Source organism: Apostichopus japonicus, chromosome 17 (assembly GCF_037975245.1).
Source record: "Apostichopus japonicus isolate 1M-3 chromosome 17, ASM3797524v1, whole genome shotgun sequence".
NCBI lineage: Eukaryota > Metazoa > Echinodermata > Holothuroidea > Aspidochirotida > Stichopodidae > Apostichopus > Apostichopus japonicus.
In genome coordinates, this window is record NC_092577.1 from 3,365,636 (window position 1) to 3,390,378 (window position 24,743).

Here is a 24,743-nt window from a genome sequence, read left to right on the forward strand (position 1 = left end):
CCGAGGGTATGGCCCCGTATCAAGCGGTTTTCTCTGGTCTCATGAACTTCCCTTGGACAAGACTATCTTCTAATTCATTTCAATTTCTTCTTTCACAGTTGGTCCTCTGAAATTAGAAAAGGATGACAATTCTTCCACCCTGTATGATAAAAACAAGATGGACGACAAAGAAAGTTCAACTAAAGTTGATAGTGACGTTCCAGCGACGAAAAAACAACCGGTTGTCATGGCAACGCTTCCATCCAACCAGTCAGAAACGCCCTCGACGTCAACCCAGGGTTGTAAGTTCAACGGAATTATATCTTCTACGTTAATTATAGAGTACATAACTACAAAACCGAATCCCTTATTTATTCTCCATTTAATGGTCCCCCTCTTGAGAAAAGGATTAAACGTAAACATGAAAAAAAATACAACAATTATCATAAAATAATTATTTGGCAAAATATCAATATGGTACAGTGCTGCAGGTAGAACAACTCCCTGTGTGTATACTCTGTTCATCAGATATGATACAAATAATTTCCACAGACATATTTACCTATCATTGATTTCACTAAACTTGATCAAGATCCAATTTTAACATTTTGCTTTTGTTTCAACCAGTGACAGACTTGATAACAAATGGTACTTCAACATCATCCGCCATGTTTGAACAGACCAGTCAACCGCCGCTACGTACGACTACACACAGAATATCTACAACTGCGACACAAGCACCGCCTTGTACAACAGCAAATGATGGTCGAACAACAGGTTAGATTAAGCAGGAAGTGACGTCATAGGAGGAATATCTTGAACATGTTAAGCACATGCGTAAGAGGGAGAACACATATATCTTCTCGCGTAACAACTTCTTAGTTTTTGGTCTGCTGAGGCGAATATTGTAAACTTTTTTTAAGATACGAATCATTGCTTTGCTAGTCTTTGTTCAGGACATGAGAATTGTCGCTTGAAATTTTCAGTCCACTATTTTTTTGTAAAATAGAGAAGAATATCGCAAGAGAAACATGACGATTGAAGTCGATTACAGAGGTGCTGTATCGCTCTTTTTGTCTTATATAACTAAATTTTGTTGTTAGAGCCAAGTCCAGAGTTGTTTAGCAATTTCTGAGGTCAAACTTTGACTAATTGTCATTCAGTCATTTATTGGTTCCTTGCTTTAGCAAAAGGAACCTATGCAGTCAGGTTGGCGTGTGTGTGTGTGTGTGTATGTGTGTGTGTATGTGTGTCTGTGTGTGTGTCTGTGACACTTGCTTGGGTACGCTCTATCTCAATAAGGGAATGTTGGATTGAGGCTAAACTTGCACTATAGATCCGCCATATGGAGAAGGTGTGCCCTATTGTTTTTGGTGCCCACAAAGGTCACCAAAGGTCAGTAATGGTCCAAAAACCGAAAAAATTAAAACTGCAATAACTCCCAGTGCCATTGTGCGACAAGGTTGATATTTTGGGACAAGTTGTGAACTGGTTAGGGGAACATTTTCAAACTTAACGGTCATGTGATCCGAGGTCACCAAAGGTCAATTAATGATAAAAAACTAGTATTTTTGCGATAACTTGAGAACGAATTGTCCGTTAGGGTTGGGAGTTGCTTCAATGTAATCCAGTTGTCGACCCGCATCTGGGTGACCCTTGACCTCAATCTGACCTCTGGTGACCTTTACATGTTTTTGGGGATTTTTGCAGTTTTGATGCTATTTTCAGATGTCAAAGGTACCTTCTGATCCTAAATGTCATCAGGTTGACCCCGTGTGACCTTTATGTGCGAAGTTATATGGGGTCAAAGTTTTTCGGTCGGAGTTAGGATGGTTGTACAGACTTGTCGTTTTGTTTTTTGGAATCAGGAGATTAAACTACATCTGAAACCAAGGTCAAAAGGTCAAAGGTCACATTAGAAAAAATGTGCTTATTTTGGGAGGAAACAGGCAAAAAAGAAAATGTTTGGTTTTGATGCTAGATTTGGATATCAAAGGTACCTTCCGATCAAAAATGTCAATTGGTTGACACCCGTGTGACCTTCGTGTGTGAAGTTATACAAGGTCAAAGTTAATTTTCAGACATTTAATGCAACAACTCCCAGTGCCAAAGTGTGACATGGTTGATATTTTCGGACAAGTTGCAAATGGTATAGGGGAATATTTTCAAACTTAACGGTCATGTGATACGAGGTCACCAAAGGTCAATTAATGTTAAAAAACTAGTATTTTGGGGATAGCAAATGGGCAAAGAAGAAAATGTTTGAATTTGTATAGTTTGATGCTCTAATTTAGGTCTCATCAATCAAAAATGTCAATAAGTTGACCCAAGGTGACCTTTGTATGTTAAGTTATATGAGGTCAAAGTTAATTTTCAGACATTTAGTGTAATAACTCCCAGTACCAAGGTTTTACACAGTTGATATTTTGAGACAAGTTGCAAATGGTATAGGGGAATATTTTCAAACAAAACGGTCATGTGATCCGAGGTCACCAAAGGTCAATTAATGATAAAAAACTAGTATTTTTGCGATAACTTGAAAACAAATTCTCCGTTAGGGTTGGGAGTTGCTTCAATGTAATCCAATTGTCGACCCGCATCTGGGTGACCCTTGACCTCAATTTGACCTCTGGTGACCTTTTTGTGTTTTGTGGATTTTTACAGTTTCGATGCTATTTTCAGATGTTAAAGGTACCTTCTGATCATAAATGTCAATGGGTTGACCCCCGTGTGACCTTCATGTGCGAAGTTATACAAGGTCAAAGTTAATTTTCAGACATTTAATGCAATAACTCCCAGTTCCAAGGTGTGACAAGGTTGATATTTTTGGAGTAGTTGCAAATGGTATAGAGGAATATTTTCAAACTTAACGGTCATGTGATACAAGGTCACCAAAGGTCAATTAATGATAAAAAACTAGTATTTTTGCGATAACTTGAGAACGAATTGTCCGTTAGGGTTGGGAGTTGCCTCAATGTAATCCATACGTCGACCCGCATCTGGGTGACCCTTGACCTCAATCTGACCTCTGGTGACCTTTACATGTTTTTGTGGATTTTTGCAGTTTTGATGCTATTTTCAGATGTCAAAGGTACCTTCTGATCTTAAATGTCATCAGGTTGACCCCGTGTGACCTTTATGTGCGAAGTTATATGGGGTCAAAGTTTTTCGGTCGGAGTTAGGATGGTTGTACAGACTTGTCGTTTTATTTTTTGGAATCAGGAGATTAAACTACATCTGAAACCAAGGTCAAAAGGTCAAAGGTCACATTAGAAAAAATGTGCTTATTTGGGAGGAAACAGGCAAAAAAGAAAATGTTTGGTTTTGATGCTAGATTTGGATATCAAAGGTACCTTCCGATCAAAAATGTCAATTGGTTGACACCCGTGTGACCTTCGTGTGCGAAGTTATACAAGGTCAAAGTTAATTTTCAGACATTTAATGCAACAACTCCCAGTGCCAAAGTGTGACATGGTTGATATTTTCGGACAAGTTGCAAATGGTATAGGGGAATATTTTCAAACTTAACGGTCATGTGATACGATTTCACCAAAGGTCAAATAATGTTAAAAAACTAGTATTTTGGGGATAGCAAATGGGCAAAGAAGAAAATGTTTGAATTTGTATAGTTTGATGCTCTAATTTAGGTCTCATCAATCAAAAATGTCAATAAGTTGACCCAAGGTGACCTTTGTATGTTAAGTTATATGAGGTCAAAGTTAATTTTCAGACATTTAGTGTAATAACTCCCAGTACCAAGGTTTTACACAGTTGATATTTTGAGACAAGTTGCAAATGGTATAGGGGAATATTTTCAAACAAAACGGTCATGTGATCCGAGGTCACCAAAGGTCAATTAATGTTAAAAAACTAGTATTTTTGCGATAACTTGAAAACAAATTCTCCGTTAGGGTTGGGAGTTGCTTCAATGTAATCCAATTGTCGACCCGCATCTGGGTGACCCTTGACCTCAATTTGACCTCTGGTGACCTTTTTGTGTTTTGTGGATTTTTACAGTTTCGATGCTATTTTCAGATGTTAAAGGTACCTTCTGATCATAAATGTCAATGGGTTGACCCCCGTGTGACCTTCATGTGCGAAGTTATATGAGGTCAAAGTTAATTTTCAGACATTTAATGCAATAACTCCCAGTTCCAAGGTGTGACAAGGTTGATATTTTTGGAGTAGTTGCAAATGGTATAGAGGAATATTTTCAAACTTAACGGTCATGTGATACAAGGTCACCATAGGTCAATTTATGATAAAAAACTAGTATTTTGGGGGGAGAAAATGGGCAAAGAAAACATGTTTGAATTTTTATAGTTTGATGCTATATTCACGTCTCACCGATCAAAAATTTCAATGAGTTGACCCAAGGTGACCTTTGTGGGTTCAGTTATATGAAGTCAAAGTTAATCTTCAGACATTTAGTGCAATAACTCCCAGTGCCAAAGTGTGACATGGTTGATATTTTTGGACAAGTTGCAAATGGTAGAGGGGAATATTTTCCAACTTAACGGTCATGTGATCCGAGGTCACCAAAGGTCAATTAATGTTAGAAAACTAGTATTTTGGGGGGAGAAAATGATAAAAGTGAGAAAAGTTTGAATTTTTATAGTTTTGACACTATATTTACATCTCACCAATCAAAAATGTCAATGGGTTGACTCAAGTGACCTTTGTGTGTGAAGTTATACAAGGTCAAAGTTAATTTTGAGACATTTAAATTCAATAACTCCCTGTGACACTGTTCATATTTTGGGGCAAGTTGTGAACTGGTTAGGGGAACATTTTGAAACTTAACATTCATGTGATCCAAGGTCACCAAAGGTCAATTAATGTTTAAAAAACTAGTATTTTGGGGGAAGAAAATTGGCAAAGACAAAAATGTTTGAATTTTTATAGTTTTGATGCTGTATACACGTCTCACCGATCGAAAATGTCAATGGGTTAACCCCAGGTGACCTATGTGTGTGAAGTTATATGAGGTCAAAGTTAATTTTCAGACATTTAATGCAATAACTCCCAGTGCCAAAGTGTGACACGATTGATATTTTGGATCAAGTTGCGAATGGTACAAGGGAATATTTCAAACTTATCAGTCATGTGATCCGAGGTCACCAAAGGTCAATTAATATTTAAAAAACTAATATTTTGGGGGGAGAAAATGGGCAAAGAGAAAAACGTTTGAATTTTTATAGTTTTGATGTTATATTCACGTCTCACCGAACAAAAATGTCCATGGGTTGACCCCAGGTGACCTTTGTGTGTGAAGTTATATGAGGTCTCCCGTTTCAATTGAACACCCACTTCCCCAGTTATGAGGAGCCAAAGGTTGGTTTTGCCTTTTAAGCAATAACATTCTATGTGAACATTGTAACAAATAACAATTTTAAGACATAATTTCATATCATCGAGGGGAACATTTCTGATAAATACCATGAGGTCATCTAAGGTCATTCAAGATTGCTTATGTGCAAAAATCTGCCAACTTACACAGTATGGTAATTGTTGCAACAACAACTTGTAGTCAGGAAGTCTGACATGGCTGATATATTGTGACAAGTTGCAAATAAAGTAGTGGCACGTTTTCAAAAATTAATGTTATTTGATCCCTGGTCACCATAAGTCAATTATAGGTCAAAATGTGTTTTCTTTTGTGCAATAACTAGTGAAACTACAACTTGCAAGTTTTGACATTGTTGATTTTTGAGCTACAAGGGCAAGAGGGCATTTGTCCCCTTAGAATTATTTCTTTGAATTTTTTTCCCTAATAATATATATAGGCAATATTATATAACTCCTCTGACATAGCATTTATGCCAAACACACAGGGTACTGCTGACATGACTCAACTTCTTTATCCATGGAAATAGTGAGATACAGTGGTGGCACTACAGGGGGGAGGGTCATTTTTCCCTTCATTTTTTTTTCTCTTTTGTACTTGAGAGGTCAAGCAGCAGTCTGCACTTTCGATTATTATCAGCAGTCTGAGCAGTGATGACTGATAGAATGCATGCATGGATGGACATTAAGGTTGGGAGTTAGCTATTGTAATCAATAGTTGATTTGCATCGGGCTGACTTTTGACATGTGTTACTTTCTTTGGTTATTTGAATGTTTGTATCAATTTTTGTGCTGGTCAGATCACCTATAGTAAATATATGAACATTTATTTTATGGTGAAACTATGAATTTGAAACATGCCATCAATCTGAAAATAACACAGACAAGGTAAACATGACCAAATACCAAGCTCAGATCTGGTACTCATTAAAACTTCTATAATCAGGTTTAAATTTGCAATATTTTCAGAGGTTAGATGTGTAAAAGTTGTCCATTTGATACATTTTGACACCACCAAGAATCTATGTTGCCTCCATGTTACCCCTGTCCGCCCTCCTCGATCCCAGTTTACTTAGGTTGGTGTCACCACTGGTGTGATACTCCATGCTTTATCCAAACATTACCCTTTTGGACAATTTGCCAAGTTTTGTATTTGTGAGATAAATAGATATTTACACCCCTAATAATCTATGTTGTATTCCTCCTCCCTGTTTACTTATGCTGGTACCACCACTGGTGAGACACTTCATGCTATATCCAAACATTGAACTTAGCTTTTGGACAATTTGCTAACTTTTATCCTTTAGAGGTCAAGCAGCAGTACTCAATTCAGATAATTGTCAACAGTGATGACTGATAGAATGCATGCATGGTTTTAATGGAACGAGGATATTTGGTTCAACTTCACATTGATGTATGTGATGCCCCCCTTCTGGTATATTTAGGCCAGTGCCACCACTGGTGAGATACTCCATACTTTATCCAGACATTGAACTCAGCTCCTGCACAATTTGCTTACTTTTGTCCTTGAGAGGTCAAGCAGCAGTCTTCACTCCAGATGATTATCAGCAGTGATGACTGATAGAATGCATGCATAGTTTTAGTGGTACAGAGGATATTTGGTTCAACTTGAAACTGAGTTCAGAATCAGATACTATTAATAACAGCATTTCAGGACTGCAGCATTCTAAACCATTCTTTCACCCTATCTGGATCGATTATTTATATTGCAACACTACTAGTACTATGGGCATCTGTAGAATCTGAACAAAGTGTTATTATTTATCTTTGTCGGTAACTGAATACAACGTTGTATATACAAGCATTGCGCCTATGTACCGTACCCAACATAATACATACTGTACAACGTTGCTTATTGGATCGGAGTGAACGATATTGTTGCGAATCAAGGTATTATATCTTTATTCCGTTGTTAACGTTTTCCTTAATGTTTTGCAATTATCGAGATTCAGTGTCAAATAAACAAGAGAATTGACGAGGTGCCGTTTACGAAAATTTACTGTCGCCTAGTTAGATTTTAATCAATGACCACTCTTAACTCGAACAAAATAGGCAAGGCCTGTGGGCAATTTATGTACAGTAGTCCAGGACAAGCCTGTGTTTTAAGGTAGTTTGTACCCAAACATTAATCAGGCGTAGCAGTAGGTCTAAGTTAGAACAATGGCAGTATGCTGTCTACAGTCTTTCACTTCAGCGACATATGAAGGAAATACAGTGCATTAGGATTAGGTCTACGAGAGTTCATCTGCAGCTATGCTTTTTTTTTTGGTTATTGACTAATATTAGCAGCCATTTGGATACCAAATCAATTGCACTTGGATAAAGCCATACTACTTTTCCAGGTCAGGTAAATTCAAGTTCACTTCATTGATTCTAGTCTAGGCCTGCAGATTTGCTATAATTTGGAGTCAGCTTTGAAGAAAATATGTTTTCAGTGTTAGGCCTAGGACTAGGAGTATTCATCTTCAGGAAAGAAATGTACAGAATGTATACTAGCCTAGGCCTTTTATTTTTGTTATTTGACTAATGTTAGCAGCCAGGTGGATGAGAAATCAAATGACCTTGGAAAAGCCATAGTACTTTACTAGGTTAGTAAAATTCAAGTTCACTTCATTGACTCTAGACTTAGCCTATGTCTTACTTTTGTTAGTCCTAAGAGGGTTTTAGATGTGCTCTGCCCCTGGTCCTTTCTTCTCATCAATTTCCGCACGTACAGTCATTTACATTAATGAAATAATATGGAAACGGCACAAGAACAGTGTTGTTTGTTTACATGTTTGAAGCCAGAAAATCACCATTATCTAAGATGTATGCAGAAAGTAAAGGTGGGAGAAAAATAAGTGTAAACTACCCCATGTTGGCTGGCCCCAATGCCAGACTCAAGCCATTTTTTTTTAGATAATGTTTATTTTCCTTTATTTCTATTTTGCAGGTGAGCTATATCAGTTCAACACCCAAGGGCTTCACGTTCTATTATCAGAGTTAACGATATTGTTGCAAATCAAGGTATATCTTTCCTTCTGTTGTTTAAGGTTCCTTGGTATTTGCAATTGTCGAGATTCAGTGCCAAATAAAATCTTCAGGTTGAATGGTTATGTTGGAGAAATGACCAAGCGTGGTTTATGAAAATTAACTGTCACTTAATTAGATTTTTATCAAGACCACTCTTAACTCGAACAGAATTGGCTAGGCAAATGGGTAATTTATGTAGTCTAGGATAGGTTTAACTTTAAAGTTAAATAACCCAGACATTAAATCAGGCTGGAATAGGCTTATCTTATACCAACAGTAGTATACTGAAGTCTGGCAATGAGATATGGAGAAATACATTACATTAGGATTAGGCCTAATTTTTCTTAGTGTTTTCTGTTTACATGTTTTGAAGGCAGAAGGCACCATTTTCTATGCTGTGAGAAAAAGTAAAGGTGAGTTAAAATAAGTGTATTAAGCTACCCCATGTAGGCTGGTCCCAAAGCTAGACACAGTCATTTTTTCTGGAAAACATGTTTATTTTTCTGTATTTTTATTTTGCAGGTGAGCTATACCAGTTCAACACCAAAGGCTTGAAGTTCTGTGTAAGTTCCTTGTTTATTAAAAGCCATCCCAGGGCTGATAATACTGGTTCAAACTTGATTTTCATTAAGCCATCCCAGGGCTTACAATACTGGTTCAAAGTTGATATTTATTAAGCCATCCCAGGGCTTACAATACTGGTTCAAAGTTGATATTATAACCCATCCCAGGGGCTTACAATACTGGTTCAAAGTTTGATAACTATAAAGCCATCCCAAGGCTTACAGTACTGGTTCAAAGTTGATAATTACTAGCTATCATTTTATGTTAAGATAACTATACAGTTTACTTGGTCAATCAAACTAGCAGTTTATCAGGCCAAATATTATCAAAACTTCATGTCTAAAAATTGCTGACAAGCACTGCAAAGAGCTAAAAATATCGAAAGTACTAATAAAGCAAAAGAACTGCTACAAATTACTAACAAAGCATATGTAGGGCACTGAAAATACTCCAAACAAAAACCCGGAAAACTGCTCAAATTACTGACAATCAGAACAAAGTATAGTGCAAATAATCATAAAAAAAAGGAAACTTTGAAACATATATATCAAAGGCATTTCTTAAACAGTTCTGATAGAAAACCGCATACTACTTGACAGTAATTAAAACCCACTTTAAGAACATCCTTATCACTTCTTGAAATCATTTCTAGGCAACTCAACAAGTACTTTGACATAAAACAACTTTAAGCACACATAAAGCACTTAACAATATTAACAAGAACTTCACAGGGATACAAAAAGTACTTCAATTCCAAGCATTGCAAAGAAAACCATTCCAGAAAAAATAACACACATTCTGATCAAATGCTTGTGATAGATATCCAAAATCCACAACAGCATTAACAGTCAATCACTCTCTATATGCACTGCTATCCCACAGAAACTGTTGTCTGAAAGGAGATTGTCCACAATATTCTGTCATGCCACGAACAAAAAAATTGAGTTACAGACAGCGAAACAAGACAAGAAGAGAATCAAAGCAAAACATAACATCAAAGCAAACATGCCAGTCACAAACATATGCTAATGAAACTCTCTCTGAAAAAGCAGTAGAGCAACATTCAGATGGTCAATCAAACATTACTGATATTAACTTGCAAAATATACACACTCATGACACATTTACTTTCTTCCCTCCAGATGACTTATGGCGTGATGGAAAGATTGCTATATTAAAGCAGTTAATAACAGACAATAACGAGCAAATTCATACCAGTTCTTATCCAAATTTCCCAAATATTTGCAGTCCAATATTGTATACTAATACTGCAAGACCATGTAATATTTGGAGAATAATAGGTGATGGGAATTGTTTCTTTAGATCTTTGTCATTCATAATAACCAGGTCTGAAAATAATCATCATATCCTAAGACGCTTGATAGTGCAATCTCTTCTGGAATGTGACCTACCATCTACTAGTAAATCTGTTCAGGATTATATTCAAACATCCCATATGTCAGATGATTCAGTGTGGGCTACTGAAGTGGAAATAATGACTGCTGCAAAACTTTTACAAACTGACATTTATACATATGCTGTATCTGGTAGTGAATGGAAATGGCTACGATTCCCAGCATGTGGTAGTCTCTCAGAAAGAATAGATACAAATAAACGTGCAATTTACATACAAAACACAAATAGAAATCACTTTGATGTCGTGTATGGACTCAATAATACTGATCTCTGTCTTGTAGCAGAGAACCTTGAATCTGCCCAACCAAAAACAACAAGAGATCGTGTACAAGAAGAACTGAACAGACAAAACTTGTGGCAACAAAATAAAGATGAACAGAAACAGAAAGTGAACATCACTAAATTACCTCCCAGTAGTAGTTGTTCCAACAGTACTAAACGAATGCAAAAACTTAGAGCAACTAACAGTGCATACAGAGAACAAGAAAGGAAAAAAGACATTATTTACCAAAGAACTAGAAGACAAAACAAAATGTACTGTGAAGAACAAATGCAAAAGAATATTAAAAGAATGAAAACCAAGAGGACAGATTGTGTGTACACTCAAAATGAAAGAACAAGAAATACCAAGCGAATGAAAGATATCAGACAACAACCGGACTACTCTCAAAATGAAAAAGTACAAAACAGGAAACGAAAGAAAGAAAGAAGACAAAATCAGGAGTATTCTAAAAATGAACAGAAACAAAACATGAAACGAATGAAAGACACAAGACAAAATAAGGAGTACTCTAAAAATGAAAAAATACAAAACATCAAACGAGTGAAAGACACAAGACAAAATGAGGAGTACTCTCAAAATGAGAGAAAGCAAAACATTAAACGGATGAAAGACACAAGACAAAATGAGGAATACTCTCAAAAGGAAAAGAAACAAAACATCAAACGGATGAAAAACACAAGACAAAATGAGGAGTACTCTCAAAAGGAAAAGATACAAAACATCAAACGAGTGAAAGACATACGACAAAATGAGGAGTACTCTCAAAATGAGAGGAAAAAAAACATTAAACGGATGAAAGACACAAGACGAAATGAGGAGTACTCTCAAAATGAAAAGAAACAAAACATCAAACGGATGAAAGGCACAAGACAAAAACTGGAATATTCTCAAATTGAACAGAAACAAAACATGAAACGAATGAACACTATTCGCAAAAATGACACCTACACTGTCACAGAAAAACAAAAGAATCAAGAACGAATGGCAAAAGCTAGAACAGATCCACAGTTTGCAGCTAATGAAATCAAATCCAAATACAACAAGAGAACCAGCTGTAACACTTCATCAATTCAACAATTGCAACAAGGTTTTCTCAACTCTATTTCAGTAGGTCCAGAATATGTGTGCTGTTGTTGTGAACAGTTATGGTATAAAGAAAGTGTCACTAGCTTTGTACAGAAAACAGCAAAATCTACATTCAGCATTGCTTTACACAATCCTTCTATCAACAACAAATTGTGGATTTGTAGTACCTGCAAGGAATATATTAATTCTGATAAGATACCACCATTAAGCCTTAACAATAACATGAAGTTTGTGACAGTTCCAAAAGAATTACAATTGCATTCTCTTGAAGAGAAATTAGTAGCTCTTCGTATACCATTTATGCAAATTCGAGAACTTCCTAGAGGGCGACAATTGAATCTGAAAGGAAATGTGGTAAATGTTGCAGCTGATGTGTCAAGTACATGTAGACTATTACCACGCAGGCTAAATGAAAGCATGACTATTCCTGTCAAGTTTAAGAGAAAACTTTCTTATAAGCACTCGGTTCATAGTGAAAATGTCAGGCCCAATAAAGTAATTGATGCTGCACAATGGTTAGTTGCAAACAGTCAATTATACAAAGATGAAAGAGTCTCAATTGATCAGAATTGGACGGAAACATTGCAGCAGATGGATGATGATTGGCACGAATTCATGGAACCTCTTGAAAAACAATCTGATAAAAATGAGAATGCTGACTTACCAGTAGGTGCAACTCCTTCAATTCAAACCAATAATGAAGACAATCCAGATTCAGATGATGATTGGACAGAAGCTCAAAGTGAGGACATGCAACCTACAGGTACATTAGATACTATGCTAACACCAGAATTTCAGGAACAAAGCCAACTTGCTTATTGCGTAGCACCAGGTGAAGGAAATAGACCTATGGGCTTATTTCAAGACAGTCTTTCTGAAATACTTGCATTTCCAACATTATTTTGTGGACAGCCAAGAAGTGACAACAAAGTTAAGGTACATTACAGCACAATATGTAAGTGGGAACTGCGTCACAAAGATAGAAGATTTGCCAAATCTGTCCAAAACATATTCTACAAAACCAAAAAGTTACAAATCAACCAAATACAGCAGAAAGTAACACTGAGTATGCGAAAGAAAAAAACACAAGGGAAGAAATTAACTGCTCAACATTTCAAAACAAATGAAAGTATCAAGCAAATATTGACCCTAGATGAAGGATTTAGAGTATTCCGAACATTACGAGGATCCCCTCCCTATTGGGAAAAGTCCAAGAAAGAACTGTTTGCAATGATTCGACAACTTGGAATCCCAACATGGTTTCTGTCATTCTCTGCTGCTGAAACAAGGTGGCTTCACCTACTCAAAATCCTTGGAAGAACAGTCAAAAACAAACATTTCACGGATGAAGAACTCTTAAACATGAATTGGAATGAGAAATCTGACCTTATCCAGAGTGACCCTGTCACATGTGCACGTCACTTTGATTACATGTTTCGTAGGTTCTTGAATAATTTCCTGTATAGTTCATATCATCCAATTGGTGAGATCATTGATCATTTCTACAGAGTTGAGTTCCAACAGAGAGGTTCCCCACACATTCACATGCTAGTTTGGGTCAAAGATGCACCTTTATATGGAAATGCAGCTCCTACAGAAGTAGCATCATTTGTTGATCAATATGTCACATGTAACATACCTGACACAGTCAACCAAACTGTTAACTTGCAATCTCACAGCCATGCAAAGATATGCAGGAAAAAGAGACAAGGTGTTTGTCGCTTTGGGTTTCCTATCCCACCAATGCCTAGAACTATGATTCTAACACCATTGGAAGATAAAGGCAATGAAAAAACTACAGAATTGTACAAGTGCATAAAGGCCTACTTGGATGATTTGAAACTTGCTGAAGACATTACTGACACATTTGAAGATATGTTGACAAAGTTGGGAAGCACAGAAAGAGATTACATTCTTGCTATACGTTCATCCATAACATCAGACAAAATCTTTCTCAAAAGATCACCATCTGAAGTCAGGATTAATGGTTACAATAAAGTCTTGCTAGAAACTTGGAGAGCTAATATGGATATTCAATATGTGCTGGACCCATATGCATGTGCCATGTACATTGTATCTTACATTAGCAAAGGACAAAGAGGTATGAGTAATCTTATGCAGCGTGCAACATCAGAAGCAAGAGAAGGCAACATGGACATCAAACAGCAAGTACGACACATTGGAAACAAATTCCTTAATCATGTTGAAATGAGTGCTCAAGAAGCAGTGTATTTGGTATTACAAATGCCACTCAGAAAAGCCTCCAGGCAGTTTGTGTTTATAAATACCTCACCATTAGAAGATCGAACAATCCTGATCAAACCATTGGAATATATTCAACAGTTGCCAGATTACTCTACAGATATTGAATGTATGGGACTTATCAGGAAGTATGCTGTCCGACCTAAGGCACTACAACATTATTGCCTTGCAGACTTTGCAGCTTGGTTCGATATCACTAGTGACAACAAGAGCAATGAGAGCACTAACAATGATTATGAATTAGATGAAAATGATGATGACCCTTCTATCAAATTGAACAAAGACAGCACTACCCATGACTATGAATCACATGATAATGCTGATGACCATGATATGCAGGATACTGGTGAGGTCAAATGCTATGCTGTTGGTGCATTAAACTTTCGAAAAAGAAACAAAGCCAAGATCATCAGATATGTTCGGTTTAACAAGGAAAATGATGCAGAAAAGTACTACAGAGAGCAACTGATGTTGTTTTTTCCTTGGAGATCTGAGAATAATATCATAGAGTCATGTGATACGTACCAAGAACGATACCTTCAGGTTGAATCCGAGATTAAAGACAAGGAAGCAGAATATAACCACAGTGGAGATATCATTGACCAGGCAATAGATGATATTGAAAATGAAGACCATGAGATGTATGATGAGATTGCACCTAATACAGAACATATGGAAAAGGCTCATCGAGACGAAAAGGATAAACAACAAGTGAAAATCCCTTCCAATGAATCACCTGAATTGTATGATATTGGACAAGACATTGGGATTGCAGTCAATAGTGCAAACATAGAAGAATTGCAAAAACCTCGCTTGCCTGATTCTGAATACAGAAGTCTAGTACGCAGCCTCAACAAACAACAGAAAGACTTTTTCTACTATGTACTGCATTGGTGCAAAATAAAGCAAGAACCAATGTACACATTTCTCACTGGCGGAGCTGGTGTAGGAAAATCTCAAGTATTGAAAGCTCTGTACAATGCACTTTTGAAATACTATTCTAGCCAGCCTGGAAATGATCCAGATGATACTCACATTCTTCTAATGGCACCAACAGGCAAAGCAGCTTATGGTATTAAAGGCAGTACCATTCACAGTGCTCTACTCATTCCAGCTAGTCAAGGATTTCATTACAAGGCATTAACATCAGACAAGCTAAACTCACTTCGAGTGAAGTTCAGAAATTTGAAAATCATTTTCATTGATGAAATATCTATGGTTGGTAATGGAATGTTTACATACATAGATAAAAGACTCCAACAAATTAAGGGTAGCAAGAAAATATTTGGAGGTGTTAGCATTATTGCTGTTGGTGATCTCTTTCAACTCAAGCCCGTGTTTGATGGATGGATATTTAATGATCTAACTCATGATTATGGTCCACTTGCATCTAATTTATGGAGAGATCATTTTATGGCCTTTGAACTAACTGAAATCATGCGACAAAAAGATGACCACAGTTTTGCTCAACTTTTGAACCGACTAAGAGAAAATAGACAAACAGATGATGATTTGAAGCTGCTGAACACTAGACAGTTTACAGCCGACAAGGTTCCATCAAATGTTACACATGTTTATCAGACAAACCTAAGGGTGAATGCACACAATGATGAAGTTTTTTCCAAACTAGACACTCTAAAGCTCACAATTAGATCTCAAGACATTGTCGTAGGTGATGTCCCAAACACAGTCAAACAAAAAATACTGACTTGCATACCGAACAACCCTCAAAAGACAATGGGATTATTCACTGAACTCTCCTTGGGCATTGACCAACGAATTGACCTCTGTCTCAATGTTTCAGTTGAAGATGGAATGATTAATGGTGCTACTGGTATCATCAAGTATATAGAGAATGTACATGATCAGAACATTCACACTATATGGGTACAGTTCGATGACATTAGTGTAGGTAAAGCATGTCGACACTCTAAAAGAGAACTGTATCATTCAAAGCTTGCTTCAACATGGACACCAATATCAAGAAGTAGTCGACAGTTTAGGATTGGTCACAACAAAAATGCAGAAGTTATGCGGAAACAATTTCCCCTGAGACCAGCAACTGCAAAGACAGTCCATAGATGTCAAGGAGATACAATGAAAGAGATAGTTGTTGATATGTCAGGTGCTAGATCACAATGTCACATCCACTATGTTGCATTAAGTAGAGTGACTTCCATAAATGGATTATACATTCTTGAACTTAATCCTGAAAAAATTAATGTCGATCGAAATGTTGTCAAGGAAGTAGAAAACCTTCGTTCCACACGATCATTGAAAATATGCAGCCATGCATTTGAAAGTACGGACAGCACCACCATCATTCATCAAAATGTAAGATCACTGAAGAGACACATTTCTGACATAATTCATGACAGCACAATCACATCTGCTGATATTCTACTTTTCACTGAATGCCATTTATCAGAAGCAGTAACAAATGATGAGCTGTACATTGAAGGATTTACACTATTCAAAAACATCCCATCTCATGCTCCTGTCTCAAATTCCCCATATGGCACTGTAATCTACACTAAGAATAATATCACAACACTCACTGAACATACACTGAATACAAATAATATTGAAATCTCCCTGACAACCAAAGACACATGTGCTGGAACTATTCAAATTGCACTAATTTACAGGTCTAAAAAGGTTCCCATGCAACAATTCCATGATGAATTGAGTAACTTTCTAAATCACATAGATCATTCACAACAAACATTGATTATTGGTGATTTCAATGTTGATGTACTCCAAAACACACCAGACAAAAACAGCCTTCTCTCTTTATTCACAAGAACATTCAAATACAAACAAATCATACTCACTCCTACAACAGACTATAACTCATGCTTAGATCATATCTACACAAATATTCCTACAAGTAAAACAATTGGTAGTGGAGTCCTTGAGAGCTATTACAGTGATCACAAAGCAACTTGGATTTCTCTGCAAAACTTCCATGAAAACACAACAAGTTAAACCAAAATATGTGTACCATATGTCTTATGTGCTCAACTTTGAACAATATTTAACCAAATTTGAACCAAATTTTGAAGTAACTTAAGAAACTTTTATATTTCTTTGAAAAGTGAAACAAAATTGATGATATTTCTTTAAAAAATGGATCAAAATTGATGAAGCTGAAATCACATTTGATTAACCTTGCAAATTTTAACAAAGATGTAAAAAACCAGAACAAAATTTGAACATTCATGAATAAACTTGAACACAATTTGAACAAATCTTAACAAAACTTGAACCTATTTTGAGATTTCTTCCAAATATTTTTCCAAATTTGAATAAATGTGAACCAAATTTGAAAAAACTTGAATTAAATTTGAACAAAGTGGAACAAATCGTGACCGAAATTTGAACAAGGTTGAACAAATCGTGAACAAAATTTGAACCAATTCGAATAACCTTGACAATGTTAACAACAAATTTGAACAAAATTTTTAATTTCTGTAAAAAATTGAACAAAATTGATGAAACTGAAACCAAATTTGAATAACCTTGCTAATTTGAACCAAAATTTAACAAACTAGAACAACATCCAGCTAAAGATAACAAGGTATCACGTTTCATTATTGTCTGCATTTTGTAGCGACACAAACAAAACTTCACTTGCAAGGAACAGAATGTTAACTTTTTCAGATGTCCGCACGCAGTTTGGACGAGTCTTCAGTGCCTTTAAATCCAAGTCCATGCATATCGAAGACAATCAAATTTGCAAAATTTAACTTCTCCAGTAATCAAAGCAAACTTGAAAACTTGTTTACAGAGGCCAGCTGCCCACCCCGTTGCCAGTCCTATCATTACGAATAACATTATAATCGGGAATTCTAATAATTGATGTGGTTATATTGTCATGAAACCAGATTTTCATAGTTGCAGCAAACCTAAAAGAACATTTAATGAAAAACACAATAGGTCATTAACTGTTCATGATTTTTTCAGAGACTGCAGGTATTCAAATGAAATAACATAATATTTGTTTCTATAATCTTTTCATTGCAGATTCATGAGCCATAAATTAGGCTCATAACTTCAGCAATCGTGAGCGCAGAAATGGACCAAAGAACATACAGTTCACCATACTCAATAAAGATGAGTTACAATAGCTGACCCTCCCAACCGATAAAACGGACAGCTTTCTTGAAGGAGCCACCATAGTTCAGAAGTTTAAGTTCATATATTTTACAAAACAGCAGTACAGTTTATATCTACTATTTGAAAAAAATAAACAATATCAATGTATTTAAGGTATCTGAGTATTTGTCTTTTTTCAGTTATTTGACAAAAGTTAATTTTCAGACATTTAATGCAATAACTCCCAGTTAATGGAAAAGGGAAATATTTTTAAACCTAACGGTCATTTGATTCAAAGTCACCAAGGGTCAATTAATGTTAAAAAACTAGTATTTTGGGGGAGAAAATGGGCAAAGAAAAAATGATTTAAGTTTTATAATAGTTTTGATGCTGTATTCACATTTCACTGATCAAAATGTCAATTGGTTGACCTCCGGGTGACCTTTTTGTGTGAAGTTATGTATTCAAGTTCAAAGTTAATTTTTAGACATTTAATGCAATAACTCTTAGTGCCAAGGTGTGACAGTTGATATTTTGGGACAAGTTGTGAATGGGGTGGTAGAACATTTTCAAACTAAACGGTGATCTGAGGTCACCAATGTTATCATATCTGTTGACCCGCTTGTAGGTGACTTTATATTTCTTACATTTTTGACGTCACATTCAGATCTCAAAAGTGCCTTCCGATCAAAAATCCGATCACAATTTGTGATCACAAAAGTGTTGGCTATAGTGTTGGTTATTTTATGGGTACAAGTAGGACCACAATTACTTGGACTATTTGAGCCCAATCTTGCTATGATAATATTATGTGTATTGTCATATACCCCTACGCAAGGAACCGCAGTGCCCTTGGGCTCTTGTTCATGATTATTGTTGAGCATGAGGTTCATTGTGGTGAACATGAAGTTATAGGTCGACCATTAACAGCAGCATCGTACAAGCATATAGGCAGCACTAATCAACACTAACTGTTGCAAAAGGTGGGAGTAAGATTGAAGCTTTCCTGACCAAATTGAAACGTTTCTTTTTTGCCTATTTTCAAGATATGATATAACCACAAACCAAATGATCTCTGTATGACCTTAGAAGTCAACGCTACAGTACATTAGCTCATGGTTCTATTTTAATTTAAATTTGAAATAAGTTAAAGTTTTCGTTTCACTTAATTTATAGTTAGATTTATTGATAACGATTAGTGTTTTGTTTCTCACACAACTACGAATAAGAAAAAAAGGGATTCTAAAAATGATAATTCGAACACATTGCATCCATGATAATTACGAAAGTTATCTGAAATGTCTGACGTCCTGATGGAGTAAGAGGTCATAGGTTATAGGTAATGAATATAATCATTGTACCGTATCATGTAACCTTGCCCCTGGTAAAATTATAGGCATTCCGATTTTAAATCCCTCCATTATCTTCTATTTGTTTTTCGTTGTTAGGTTGTCTGACGTCACTGTTGGTCGATTGTCATCCAATCAGCGGTTGCCAAACGACCGCGCCAAATAGATACGGTTACGGGAATACTCCGGACAGGATATACCAGACATTCGGCAATTTCAAGATGCTATTACAAAACTTTGAATGCCATTCTAGATCAAAAGAGTTCTTATGCGCCATAATCCATCCTCCCTGCCGAACTCGTATCGATCAAAATGTGAATGAATTAAACTACGTTTTCGATATTGTAAATTTCGTTCAGCAAAAGACTCCTATACCTTGCAAGTCCCTCTGTAACCAAATTGGCGACGAATGCCTGAAGAACTTACCTGAATCCCATAGGGGAGGGTTTTACGATTTATGCAACAGAATGCCAGAATCAGCCTCGGAAGCTATGTGTTTTGGTGGCAACCTTTCCAATGCAGGTGAGATTTGCATCCGAGGAGAGAAGGGGGTGGTGTTGGGCTGGGGGAGGGGGGGGGGGGCGGTGGGCAGGGGTCGGCAAAAATGTGACCTTGTGAACCGGCAATTTATCTTTCATCCGTTATGCTGAAATATGCTATCACACGTTGGAGCTATGTAAAGTAATGTTAGCTCCTCCTAACCACCATTTGTCACGTTGACCCTCATAGGCTTGTACTTTCCGCGGGGAAACGTTTGCAAATCGTTTCGCGGGCCGCAGGAAACTTGCTCACGAGCCGTATGTTATACACCTACCTGTGTTATATATGTATCAACTTAGAATCACCTAATCATGGCTTTTTAGTTTTGTCATGGAAAGCAATGTTCGCTTGAGGTAGGTAGAGGTGTTTAATTTAATGTTTGACCAGGTTGGAAATGTGCATTTTCTATATATATATATTTTCAGCTGCTGATTGTCAACCCAATCCTTGTCTTAATGGTGGACTCTGTTTCATACAACGGGAACAACAATATTGTCAATGTACCACTGGATTCTATGGGACTCTATGCAAAAATGGTAAACAATGACGTCATTGCGTCACCCGTATGACACCTTACGAAAGTAGTCAACTATGGCCTTAAGATAAATAGGTGGTGCTATTCTTAATCAGATGTGTGATAAAATAGCGAATATGGGCTGTCCACCAGCTTTCCATGTTCATAACTGAAAAAAGTGCCTTTCTTTTTTCTTAAATTTACAAATTGGCCTTTTGTTGACAAATTGAAAAATATAAATAAAAGTGCCATTAAATGGAAAAAGCAACAACAAAAATGGAAATATTCGGGTTGAATGCACAGAGTATCCATTTTTTTGAAAAGTTTAGAGGTATCTTTTTGGTCTTCCGAGACCAAAGTTGGACGGCCCCTGCCCCTCTTCGATTTCACCTCCTCAGATTGAATCCTCTTCTGTCGCCCTAGCAACAATAGCAAATGAAACGAAAACAGCAATGGCAATATCGATCACAATTTGTCGTTAATTACTTTAATTACTTCAAATTGTATTAAAAATGTATTGTAATTAGTTACATAACTGTCTCTCTCTCTCCCCAGGAAACGTTACAAGTTACAATATCAGTAATGATCAATGTGTTCGCCTTCCGGAAGAATGTCGTTCGGTCCTACCCTACAATAACACTAGAGGTATCAACCTGAATGGAACAAATATGGCTTACATTGCATCATGGGATACCATAGCAACAGTTGCCCGTGACAGCTCAACGAAGAAAACGTTATGCGCATTTGCCTACCCACAATGCCCTTCGGATGGCACAATAATCTATAAAGCCTGCCAAAAATCGTGTATGAAAGTGAAAAATGAAATCGAATTTCTGTTAGCAGCGATGTCTTATCCTACTTTAGAATGTGACAAGGCACTAGATGATAATTCGCTTCCTACAGGGACCGAATGTATCTGAATATGCATGAGGCCTTTTATGGGCATAGTTGACAAATCACGGGAACATGAACGGGGGGGGGGGGGGGAGGTGGGGGATGCATCGACACCTTATTTTCATACTTTGGCTTAATGGTAACGATATATCCGATAGACAGTGCATGAACAAAAGAAAACACCTCCTTGGCACGTAAACTTCACAAAGTAGAATATTTCCTAGGTTTTTTTATTCCTACTGAGGGTGTGTATAAGTGACTGGTGGTAGCGCTCAAATGTATTTGAATAATCGTTATTCCTTGGAAACCCCATCCGCATGATATATATATATATATTTTTTTTTCTTGGGAGGGGGGGAGGGGAGAGTTGGGGTTGGGGGTGTCATGATGCAGCTATTTCCCGTAGGATTCGCAACATGCATCAAATCCAAAAGATGATATATTTCAACTTTAACGGACAAAGCATCCTAATGAGTTTTCAAATGCTTTAGGGATGTAAAATATATCACATTGAAAAGTGTTCATCGCAAATCCAAAACAACTTGACCCACTGTCAACCCCAACTTCTTAACATTTTTCAACCCAGTCGGTTTTTGATCAACTATGCCTGGCCGTATGTTCGTTTGACGAAACCTGTGTACTACCATAATGTGTTAGACATACCTTCACTGTCAAACAGCGGCAACATAAAAGGAAAACGTCTTTTCAAAGAAATTCACACGCCATTCTCACATTGCAATGTAAGTATGACGTAGTATCATAATATTAATGGAAACCTGGGATGGGTTACGGTATATCCCTTTATGTTACTTGTATTAGTATTGAAATGTGCCTAGCCATATGTAAGTAGTAAACCTATGTTTTATATTTTCCCTACGTGCTTAGTATTCGCATACCATTACTTTAATTACTTTAATCAATAACATAATTCTTCAACGCCTTGGGAGGGGGGATGCACCTTCATAGAATTTCCAGGTAAAAAATATGGATCATGATCATTAAAGCTAAAACATGGCGCTATTTTGTTAAGTATGATAGGGCTTTAAAAGTATCCTGTGATGAAACAGCGCTGAGCACCTTTAAAACTGTAATGTAGTAAAATAGTTTAGTTACAATATTATTACACAAGGAAGGCATATACGGTTTCAATATACATTCACCCCGGCCTACACTAACGGGTCTTTTCAATATGTCTTCTGGGATCCCTATATATTGGGTGTTATGTTTCATGCATGGGACGTCTGGATGTACTTGAGCAGATACTTAAAAAAGTACGTTTCCAAAACAAGAAAAGTTCAAGGCGGAAAGAAACTAGCACATGTAGCCGGAGTATTTTTCTTCCGACAATCTGTATTTTCATAAACAAATGGAAACTGATGATGGATTTCGTCGGCACCTTTGTCCATGGCATTTGAGCATCAGGATTCAGGGAATATAAGCTATTTAAATGAGGAGAATTATTGCCTGACTTATAAGCAGAAAAGAAAACCAAAGAATAAAAAAAGAAGTAGGCCACGAAGAACAGACACTTTTCTGAAACCAATGAGTACTCTTTTAATACGCGAAAATTACTGTCCTCTCCATGTGACCATGTAGTTGTTAAATTACAACTTATTAACAATATTGTTTTACATCTGGCACAAATTTCCGCCTACAATTAAATCAAATAAATCCATGGAAGCTTTCTCAAATGAGTTTAAACACTATTTACTCATTCATAATTATGAACAGTAACAATACCAGTACCTGTTATATAGACATGTGACGTGTATATAAGTATAAACATATTTTTTGTTGTAATCGTTTATAGACCTAGTTTTTGTTTTTTCTTCTCGCACCAACTGGTCACTATAGCTTTGATAAACAGCATTGCTTAGTATTTTTTCTAGTGTCCATTATATTATGTCAATGTTCCTCAGGTTTATGATTATTTGTACTTCAGTAAATCACATATTTTAAATTTGAGCTTGAACTTGAAGGGCTCAATTATTTTCGGACGGACATTCAACCACATAAAGAATAAATATAGCATATTTTTGACTAGATTGTTCCATTTGTCTCAGCTGATGAAAATATGATACAATGTAAAAGGTTTCTAATATACTTTCAAAAACAATCATTTATACTTTTATGGCAGAGCTTGACTCAATTGACTTAACCCAATTTGCGTTTATAATTCTGGGCAGAAGCTTTCGTTGTCTTAATTAAGAAGGATTGTAATATGAATGTTAATTAACATTCTAATGAAGTTTTCAGAGTGAGAAGATAAACTGCGGTACAAACTAAAATGCATTTAGTTTTGTCAGTGCAAAACTATATGGACTATAGATGAGTGAACTATTATAGTGATGTTTCAGCCTCTGAAGAAGATCCTACTGGGATCGAAACGTCAGGCCAACTTACTTTTCCACATAAGTAAGTAAATAAGTAAGTATAACTTTATTATATTCCAGAGGGCAATTACATGCTCACATAATAGAACATATTTAAAAGAGTAAGAATACAACATGTAAAAGGATAAATTTACAAGTAGAATAAAGGAAAGTTCAGAAATAAAAGTTAACAAGTAAGATAGTTAAAATTGTCAAACATGAAAATGCACAGCTCCAAGCCAAAACAGATATATACAAGAATAGAAAGAGCCTAACGAATGAAAAGGTTGTTATAAAGCGTAATTCACTGTGGAATAAAATATGACTTGTGTCTGTTAGTGGCAGCATACAGGAGTCTCATCCGTCCACTACGAGGAACTACTAACCCGGCAAGATCTTTGGTAGGATGAGCCAACCGTTGGCTGATTTTCTCCTAAAATACGACTAGCTAGTTTAATAATTGCGTCTCTTACACAGGCTCTGTTGTGGATAAGCAGTTTATCAACAGTTTCTTTTATTTTGACTGTAAATGAGGGCAGCAGAATGTAATTAATGAAAAGTTGCTTTAAATAGTCTATGTAACGATTGCTCACCGTCAAACAATCAATTGTTTTTTTTTTTCATATCCTTGTTTTTTATGTATTTATATTTGCTCTAAGAAATAATATCACGGTGACCATTATATACTTTGATCTAAAGGAAAGATACAAAGTTTTGCTCAAATACTGTTTACACACTGTATTTAATGTTGTCGTTTGCCACTTGAAAGACATGTAAATAAATGTAAATAAACATTATCTTGTCCTTTAGTTATTTCTATTAAAGGAGTTGAGCAAAGCACCGAAGACTGGATAGTGGATAAGGAGTATAGGGTGTAAAAAGGAAGTCTTTGGACAACACCTCACTTTATAACTTGGTGTGTATTCTTTAGCTTATATATGTCTAAATAAACAAACAAATCGAATAAACATAGATGCATGCTTTGATTATGAGTATCCGGAAGACAG

At 36.3% G+C, this 24,743-nt stretch overlaps 1 protein-coding gene and 1 long non-coding RNA gene across 2 annotated transcripts; both read left to right on the forward strand.

Moving 5' to 3' along the window:
* Nucleotides 1–24,533, forward strand: LOC139984067 (uncharacterized). Its single transcript, XM_071997745.1, has 5 exons — nucleotides 1–281; nucleotides 607–756; nucleotides 19,516–19,938; nucleotides 20,382–20,492; nucleotides 21,026–24,533. Exons 1-5 carry the CDS (start codon nucleotides 158–160, stop codon nucleotides 21,388–21,390), a joined length of 1,173 nt encoding a protein of 390 aa, XP_071853846.1. The 5' UTR covers nucleotides 1–157; the 3' UTR covers nucleotides 21,391–24,533.
* LOC139954642 (uncharacterized) lies at nucleotides 5,939–18,942 on the forward strand. The gene is made up of 4 exons (XR_011788148.1): nucleotides 5,939–7,236; nucleotides 8,279–8,352; nucleotides 8,881–8,921; nucleotides 17,996–18,942. It is a non-coding gene; the product is annotated as an uncharacterized lncRNA (long non-coding RNA).
* Nucleotides 24,534–24,743: the final 210 nt, after the last annotated feature.

Excerpts from the sequence above, each read along its gene's own strand:
- LOC139984067 (XM_071997745.1), top strand. The coding sequence starts at position 158 with ATGGACGACAAAGAAAGTTCAACTAAAGTTGATAGTGACGTTCCAGCG. Across the intron at positions 282-606 it reads CTCGACGTCAACCCAGGGTT|TGACAGACTTGATAACAAAT; the intron begins GTAAGTTCAACG and ends TGTTTCAACCAG. Across the intron at positions 19,939-20,381 it reads TGGCAACCTTTCCAATGCAG|CTGCTGATTGTCAACCCAAT; the intron begins GTGAGATTTGCA and ends ATATATTTTCAG.